The sequence below is a fragment of the Oncorhynchus gorbuscha genome, linkage group LG11 (genome assembly GCF_021184085.1).
Source record: "Oncorhynchus gorbuscha isolate QuinsamMale2020 ecotype Even-year linkage group LG11, OgorEven_v1.0, whole genome shotgun sequence".
Lineage (NCBI taxonomy): Eukaryota > Metazoa > Chordata > Actinopteri > Salmoniformes > Salmonidae > Oncorhynchus > Oncorhynchus gorbuscha.
In genome coordinates, this window is record NC_060183.1 from 5,846,801 (window position 1) to 5,857,217 (window position 10,417).

The 10,417-nt window shown below is 38.5% G+C and overlaps 1 protein-coding gene across 1 annotated transcript in view; it reads right to left on the reverse strand.

The window, feature by feature from the left end:
* LOC124047520 (zinc finger CCHC domain-containing protein 24-like) overlaps positions 1–10,417 on the reverse strand; it is a 62,716-nt gene extending 52,299 nt beyond the window's left edge. Inside the window, exon 1 of the mRNA XM_046367821.1 lies at positions 9,862–10,417. Coding sequence (XP_046223777.1) covers positions 9,862–10,098 — 237 coding nt within the window. The 5' untranslated portion in view covers positions 10,099–10,417. The remainder of the gene's footprint in view (positions 1–9,861) is intronic.

Below are 10,417 nucleotides of genomic sequence, written 5' to 3' on the forward strand. Positions count from 1 at the left end.
CTGTACTGTACTGAACTGTACTGTACTGAACTCTACTGTACTGAACTCTACTCTACTGAACTCTACTCTACTGAACTCTACTCTACTGAACTCTACTCTACTGAACTCTACTGAACTCTACTGTAATGAACTCTACTGTAATGAACTCTACTGTAATGAACTCTACTGTAATGAACTCTACTGTAATGAACTGTACTGAACTCTACTGTAATGAACTCTACTGCAATGAACTCTACTGCAATGAACTCTACTGCAATGAACTCTACTGAACTCTACTGCAATGAACTCTACTGCAATGAACTCTACTGCAATGAACTCTACTGAACTCTACTGCAATGAACTCTACTGAACTCTACTGTAATGAACTCTACTGAACTCTACTGAACTCTACTGTACTGAACTCTACTGAACTCTACTGTACTGAACTCTACTGAACTCTACTGTACTGAACTCTACTGTACTGAACTCTACTGTACCGAACTCTACTGTACCGAACTCTACTGTACTGAACTCTACTGAACTCTACTCTACTGAACTCTACTCTACTGAACTCTACTCTACTGAACTCTACTGTACTGAACTCTACTGAACTCTACTGTACTGAACTCTACTGAAATATGCTCTACTGAACTCTACTCTACTGAACTCTACTCTACTGAACTCTACTGTACTCTACTGAACTCTACTGTACTCTACTGTACTCTACTGTACTCTACTGAACTATACTGTACTCTACTGAACTATACTGTACTCTACTGTACTGAACTCTACTGTACTGAACTCTACTGTAATGAACTCTACTGTAATGAACTCTACTGTACTGTACTGAACTCTACTGAACTCTACTGTACTGAACTCTACTGTACTGAACTCTACTGTACTGAACTCTACTGTACTGAACTCTACTGTACTGAACTCTACTGAACTGAACTCTACTGAACTCTACTGAAATATGCTCTACTGAACTCTACTCTACTGAACTCTACTCTACTGAACTCTACTCTACTGAACTCTACTGTACTCTACTGAACTCTACTGTACTCTACTGTACTCTACTGAACTCTACTGTACTCTACTGTACTCTACTGAACTATACTGTACTCTACTGAACTCTACTGTACTGAACTATACTGTACTGAACTATACTGTACTGAACTATACTGAACTCTACTGAACTCTACTGTAATGAACTCTACTGTAATGAACTCTACTGTAATGTACTCTACTGTACTGTACTCTACTGTACTGTACTCTACTGTACTGTACTCTACTGTACTGTACTGTACTGTACTGTACTGTACTGTACTGTACTCTACTGTACTGAACTCTACTGTAATCTACTGAACTCTACTGTACTCTACTGTACTGAACTCTACTGTACTGAACTCTACTGTACTGAACTCTACTGTACTGAACTCTACTGTACTGAACTCTACTGTACTGAACTCTACTGTACTGAACTCTACTGAACTCTACTGTACTGAACTCTACTGAAATATGCTCTACTGAACTCTACTCTACTGAACTCTACTCTACTGAACTCTACTCTACTGAACTCTACTCTACTGAACTCTACTCTACTGAACTCTACTGTACTGAACTCTACTGAAATATACTCTACTGAACTCTACTCTACTGAACTCTACTGTACTCTACTGTACTCTACTGTAGTCTACTGTAGTCTACTGTACTCTACTGTAATGAACTCTACTGTAATGAACTCTACTGTAATGAACTCTACTGTACTCTAGTCAACTCTACTGAACTCTACTGTACTGAACTCTACTGAACTCTACTGTACTGTACTGTACTGTACTGTACTGTACTGTACTGTACTGAACTGTACTGTACTGAACTCTACTGTACAGAACTCTACTGTACAGAACTCTACTGTACTGAACTCTACTCTACTGAACTCTACTCTACTGAACTCTACTCTACTGAACTCTACTCTACTGAACTCTACTGAACTCTACTGTAATGAACTCTACTGTAATGAACTCTACTGTAATGAACTCTACTGTAATGAACTCTACTGAACTCTACTGTACTGAACTCTACTGTAATGAACTCTACTGCAATGAACTCTACTGCAATGAACACTACTGAACTCTACTGCAATGAATTCTACTGAACTCTACTGTAATGAACTCTACTGAACTCTACTGAACTCTACTGTACTGAACTCTACTGAACTCTACTGTACTGAACTCTACTGTAATGAACTCTACTGTACTCTACTGTACTCTACTGTACTCTACTGTACTCTACTGAACTCTACTGTACTCTACTGTACTCTACTGAACTATACTGTACTCTACTGAACTCTACTGTACTGAACTATACTGTACTGAACTATACTGTACTGAACTATACTGAACTCTACTGAACTCTACTGTAATGAACTCTACTGTACTGTACTCTACTGTACTGTACTCTACTGTACTGTACTCTACTGTACTCTACTGTACTGAACTCTACTGTAATCTACTGAACTCTACTGTACTCTACTGTACTGTACTCTACTGTACTGAACTCTACTGTACTGAACTCTACTGTACTGAACTCTACTCTACTGAACTCTACTCTACTGAACTCTACTCTACTGAACTATACTGAACTATACTGTACTCTACTGTACAGAACTCTACTGTACAGAACTCTACTGTACTGAACTCTACTGTACTGAACTCTACTGTACTGAACTCTACTGTACTGAACTCTACTGTACTGAACTCTACTGAACTCTACTGTATTGAACTCTACTGAAATATGCTCTACTGAACTCTACTCTACTGAACTCTACTCTACTGAACTCTACTCTACTGAACTCTACTCTACTGAACTCTACTGTACTGAACTCTACTGAAATATACTCTACTGAACTCTACTCTACTGAACTCTACTGTACTCTACTGTACTCTACTGTAGTCTACTGTAGTCTACTGTACTCTACTGTACTCTACTGTAATGAACTCTACTGTAATGAACTCTACTGTACTCTAGTGAACTCTACTGAACTCTACTGTACTGAACTCTACTGAACTCTACTGTACTGAACTGTACTGTACTGAACTCTACTGTACTGAACTCTACTGTACTGAACTCTACTGTACTGAACTCTACTCTACTGAACTCTACTCTACTGAACTCTACTCTACTGAACTCTACTGAACTCTACTGTAATGAACTCTACTGTAATGAACTCTACTGTAATGAACTCTACTGTAATGAACTGTACTGAACTCTACTGTAATGAACTCTACTGCAATGAACTCTACTGCAATGAACTCTACTGCAATGAACTCTACTGAACTCTACTGCAATGAACTCTACTGAACTCTACTGTAATGAACTCTACTGAACTCTACTGAACTCTACTGAACTCTACTGTACTGAACTCTACTGTACTGAACTCTACTGAACTCTACTGTACTGAACTCTACTGTACTGAACTCTACTGTACCGAACTCTACTGTACCGAACTCTACTGTACTGAACTCTACTGAACTCTACTCTACTGAACTCTACTCTACTGAACTCTACTCTACTGAACTCTACTGTACTGAACTCTACTGTACTGAACTCTACTGAACTCTACTGTACTGAACTCTACTGAAATATGCTCTACTGAACTCTACTCTACTGAACTCTACTCTACTGAACTCTACTGTACTCTACTGAACTCTACTGTAATGAACTCTACTGTAATGAACTCTACTGTAATGAACTGTACTGAACTCTACTGTAATGAACTCTACTGCAATGAACTCTACTGTAATGAACTCTACTGTAATGAACTCTACTGCAATGAACTCTACTGTAATGAACTCTACTGTAATGAACTGTACTGAACTCTACTGTAATGAACTCTACTGTAATGAACTCTACTGTAATGAACTCTACTGTAATGAACTCTACTGTAATGAACTGTACTGAACTCTACTGTAATGAACTCTACTGCAATGAACTCTACTGCAATGAACTCTACTGCAATGAACTCTACTGAACTCTACTGCAATGAACTCTACTGAACTCTACTGTAATGAACTCTACTGAACTCTACTGAACTCTACTGAACTCTACTGTACTGAACTCTACTGAACTCTACTGTACTGAACTCTACTGTACTGAACTCTACTGTACCGAACTCTACTGTACCGAACTCTACTGTACTGAACTCTACTGAACTCTACTCTACTGAACTCTACTCTACTGAACTCTACTCTACTGAACTCTACTGTACTGAACTCTACTGTACTGAACTCTACTGAACTCTACTGTACTGAACTCTACTGAAATATGCTCTACTGAACTCTACTCTACTGAACTCTACTCTACTGAACTCTACTGTACTCTACTGAACTCTACTGTACTCTACTGTACTCTACTGTACTCTACTGAACTATACTGTACTCTACTGAACTATACTGTACTCTACTGTACTGAACTCTACTGTACTGAACTCTACTGAACTCTACTGTACTGAACTCTACTGAAATATGCTCTACTGAACTCTACTCTACTGAACTCTACTCTACTGAACTCTACTGTACTCTACTGAACTCTACTGTACTCTACTGTACTCTACTGTACTCTACTGAACTATACTGTACTCTACTGAACTATACTGTACTCTACTGAACTATACTGTACTCTACTGAACTCTACTGTACTGAACTATACTGTACTGAACTATACTGTACTGAACTCTACTGAACTCTACTGAACTCTACTGTAATGAACTCTACTGTAATGAACTCTACTGTACTGTACTCTACTGTACTGTACTCTAGTGTACTGTACTGTACTGTACTCTACTGTACTGAACTCTACTGTAATCTACTGAACTCTACTGTACTCTACTGTACTGTACTCTACTGTACTGAACTCTACTCTACTGAACTCTACTCTACTGAACTCTACTCTACTGAACTCTACTCTACTGAACTATACTCTACTGAACTATACTGAACTATACTGTACTCTACTGAACTCTACTGTACAGAACTCTACTGTACAGAACTCTACTGTACTGAACTCTACTGTACTGAACTCTACTGTACTGAACTCTACTGTACTGAACTCTACTGAACTCTACTGTACTGAACTCTACTGAAATATGCTCTACTGAACTCTACTCTACTGAACTCTACTCTACTGAACTCTACTCTACTGAACTCTACTGTACTGAACTCTACTGAACTCTACTGTACTGAACTCTACTGTACTCTACTGTACTCTACTGTACTCTACTGTACTCTACTGTAGTCTACTGTACTCTACTGTACTCTACTGTACTCTACTGTAATGAACTCTACTGTAATGAACTCTACTGTAATGAACTCTACTGTACTCTAGTGAACTCTACTGAACTCTACTGTACTGAACTCTACTGAACTCTACTGTACTGAACTCTACTCTACTGAACTCTACTCTACTGAACTCTACTCTACTGAACTCTACTGTAATGAACTCTACTGTAATGAACTCTACTGAACTCTACTGTAATGAACTCTACTGTAATGAACTCTACTGCAATGAACTCTACTGCAATGAACTCTACTGAACTCTACTGTAATGAACTCTACTGAACTCTACTGAACTCTACTGTACTGAACTCTACTGAACTCTACTGTACTGAACTCTACTGTACTGAACTCTACTGTACTGAACTCTACTGTACTGAACTCTACTGTACTCTACTGTAATGTACTCTACTGAACTCTACTGTACTGAACTCTACTGTACTGAACTCTACTGTACTGAACTCTACTGAACTCTACTGAACTCTACTGAAATATGCTCTACTGAACTCTACTCTACTGAACTCTACTCTACTGAACTCTACTCTACTCTACTGTACTCTACTGTACTCTACTGTACTCTACTGTACTCTACTGTACAGAACTCTACTGTACTCTACTAAACTCTACTGTACTCTACTGTACTCTACTGTACTCTACTGAACTCAAGTGTACTCTACTGAACTCTACTGTACTGAACTCTACTGTACTGAACTATACTGTACTCTACTGAACTCTACTGTAATGAACTCTACTGTAATGAATTCTACTGTAATGAACTCTACTGTAATGAACTCTACTCTACTGTACTGTACTCTACTGTAATGAACTCTACTGTAATGAACTCTACTGTAATGAACTCTACTGTAATGAACTCTACTGTACTCTACTGTACTGAACTCTACTGTACTCTACTGTACTGAACTCTACTGTACTCTACTGTACTGAACTCTACTGAACTCTACTGTACTGAACTCTACTGAACTCTACTGTACTGAACTCTACTGTACTGAACTCTACTGTACTCTACTGAACTCTACTGTAATGAACTCTACTGTAATGAACTCTACTGTAATGAACTCTACTGTACTCTACTCAACTCTACTGTACTCTACTGAACTATACTGAACTCTACTGTACTGAACTCTACTGTACTGAACTCTACTGTACTGAACTCTACTGTACTGAACTCTACTGTACTGAACTCTACTGAAATATGCTCTACTGAACTCTACTGTACTGAACTCTACTGTACTCTACTGAACTCTACTCTACTGTAATGAACTCTACTGAACTCTACTGTACTGAACTCTACTGTAATGAACTCTACTGTAATGAACTCTACTGTACTGAACTCTACTGAACTACTGAACTCTACTGAACTCTACTGTACTGAACTCTACTGTACTGAACTCTACTGTACTGAACTCTACTGTACTGAACTCTACTGTACTGAACTCTACTGAACTCTACTCTACTGTACTGAACTCTACTGTACTGAACTCTACTGTACTGAACTCTACTGTACTGAACTCTACTGAACTCTACTGAACTCTACTGTACTGAACTCTACTGTACTGAACTCTACTGTACTCTACTGAACTCTACTGTACTGAACTCTACTGTACTGAACTCTACTGTACTGAACTCTACTGTACTCTACTAAACTCTACTGTAATGAACTCTACTGTAATGAACTCTACTGTAATGAACTCTACTGTACTGAACTCTACTGTACTGAACTCTACTGTACTGAACTCTACTGAAATATGCTCTACTGAACTCTACTGTACTGAACTCTACTGTACTCTACTGAACTCTACTGTACTCTACTCTACTGTAATGAACTATACTGTAATGAACTCTACTGAACTCTACTGAACTCTACTGTACTCTACTGTACTGAACTCTACTGAACTGAACTCTACTGAACTCTACTGTAATGAACTCTATTGTAATGAACTCTACTGTAATGAACTCTACTGTACTGAACTAATTGGTAGGTCTACCTTTACATGTTGAACTTTCATGATCCTGCCTCCTCATGAGGAAGAAAAATTAGAAAATATCTTTAAAATGTGGGTTTTTGGTTCACAGAATGACAAGACATTAGATAATATTTCAAAAACTTACATAATTCAAAATAATTTCTGCAAAACTAAATATAAATGTTGATCTTGATTGAGCAGTCTTTACTTCAAAATTATTGTGTTTTTTTGTGTGTATTTCTGATACCTTTAACAATAATACCTTACTTTTAATACTTTACTCTTTCTACTAGAAGTTTTTCAAGACCCCATTTCCATCTGTGTCACCATAAATCTGTTTTATTTTAGGTTAGAAAATGGTTGAACGAATGCCTTGATTTTACATTCATTTGACACCAAATTTGATGTGCTCCTATAAACTTCACATTGATATTTTTTCCCTATATAGTGCACTACTTTAGACCAGAGCCCTATGGCACCCTGTTCCCTATATAGTGCACTACTTTAGACCAGAGCCCTATGGCACCCTATTCCCTATTATAATGCAATACTTTAGACCAGAGCCCTATGGCACCCTATTCCCTATATAGTGCACTACATTAGACCAGAGCCCTATGGCACCCTATTCCCTATATATAGTGCACTACTTTAGACCAGAGCCCTATGGCACCCTATTCCCTATATATAGTGCACTACTTTAGACCAGAGCCCTATGGCACCCTATTCCCTATATAGTGCAATACTTTAGATCAGAGCCCTATGGCACCCTATTCCCTATATAGTGCACTACTTTAGACCAGAGCCCTATGGCACCCTATTCCCTATATAGTGCACTACTTTAGACCAGAGCCCTATGGCACCCTATTCCCTATATATAGTGCACTACTTTAGACCAGAACCCTATGGCACCCTATTCCCTATATAGTGCAATACTTTAGACCAGAGCCCTATTCCCTATATAGTGCACTACTTTAGACCAGAGCCCTATGGCACCCTATTCCCTATATATAGTGCACTACTTTAGACCAGAGCCCTATGGCACCCTATTCCCTATATAGTGCACTACTTTTGACCGTAGCCCTTACGGTCCCTGGTCAGAAATAGTGCACTACTTAGGGAATAGGGTGTCATTTGGGACGTAGACTTTTTCAACCTGCCCTTACCTCCCTCTGGCAGCCCACTGACATCAGAACGGTCTCAACACACACCAGGCACTATGTACTGTGTAAAGAGGGGGCTCATTCATACTATAGCCTACATGCAGCTAATCACCAGTCACCACACTGTTGTGGCCCAATGGAGGCAGGTATGTCAGAGCTAGGGATTTACTGTACGTTTACTGTACGTTACTGAACGTTTACTGTACGCTACTGTACGTTTGCTGTACGTTACTGTACGTTTACTGTACGTTTACTGTACGTTTACTGTACGTTACTGTACGTTTGCTGTACGTTTACTGTACGTTACTGTACGTTACTGTACGTTTACTGTAGGTTACTGAACGTTTACTGTATGTTACTGTATGTTACTGTACGTTACTGTAGGTTACTGAACGTTTACTGTAGGTTACTGAACGTTTACTGTACGTTACTGTACGTTTACTGTAGGTTACTGAACGTTTACTGTATGTTACTGTACGTTTACTGTAGGTTACTGTACGTTAACTGAACGTTTAATGTACGTTTAATGTATGTTACTGAACGTTACTGTACGTTTACTGTACGTTACTGTACGTTTACTGTACGTTACTGTACGTTACTGTACATTAACTGAACGTTTAATGTACGTTTAATGTATGTTACTGAACGTTACTGTACGTTACTGTACGTTAACTGAACGTTTAATGTATGTTAACTGAACGTTTAATGTACGTTTACTGTATGTTACTGTACGTTACTGTACATTAACTGAACGTTTAATGTACGTTTAATGTATGTTACTGAACGTTACTGTACGTTACTGTACGTTAACTGAACGTTTAATGTATGTTACTGTATGTTTACTGTATGTTTACTGTATGTTACTGTATGTTTACTGTATGTTTACTGTATGTTACTGTACATTTACTGTATGTTACTGAACGTTTGCTGTATGTTTACTGTATGTTACTGTACGTTACTGTACGTTACTGTATGTTTACTGTACGTTACTGTATGTTACTGAACGTTACTGTATGTTAACTGAACGTTTAATGTACGTTTACTGAACGTTACTGTATGTTACTGTGTGTTACTGTACGTTACTGTACGTTACTGAACGTTACTGTATGTTAACTGAACGTTTAATGTACGTTACTGTATGTTACTGTATGTTACTGAACGTTACTGTACGTTTACTGTATATTACTGTACGTTGCTGTACGTCCAACTAAAATAATATTGTAAGTGGGTCATGCATTAAAATGTGAAAATATGTAGGATGGCAACATTATAATTGTTCTATGAATGACAGAATACAATATTGGATGAAGTTCAATCAAAGTTGTTTGGCATGACACACTGTGCAGTTTGTGCAAATCACATATTTCATAGTTGTTGTTTTTTTAAATAAACTTTTCACAACTTTACCTCATTTCTCTGAAGTTGCAAGAAATTGTTAAGATAGTTTGAGTTGAGCGCAGAGCTCAGGTCGACAGCAGCAGCGGACCGCTGTTTGTTGTTCTCGTCCGGTGGAGAACTCTCAGAATCCGGTCTGAACGCTTCGAAGTCATTGGTCTGGTGGGAGTCTTGTAGAGACATATAGATCCAGTTCAGTAGTTGTGCTGGTTGGTACACAGATGTACCCGTATCTATGGCAGACATCATGGTTGATCTTTGGAAGAGGAACGCACAGCGCGTCTTGGAAGTTAAAGCGCCTCCGGAGTTATTGCTGCAGAATTAGACTACCAAAACCAAATCACCTTAACCTGATACAAAAAGAAATCCTTTCGACCTCTTTAACCTGATAAAAAAAAAATATCATTGCATTCACGGCCACGGGAGAACCGTGATGAAGGCATGACAGGGTAAAACGTGTGTGCCAGTCAAAAGTCCACTCTGTAGCCCATCTCCACTCACCGTAGACCACAGCTGGGATGAGATGAGCTCATTGCATATTCTCTGTCGGTTATTGGAGTGCTTCATT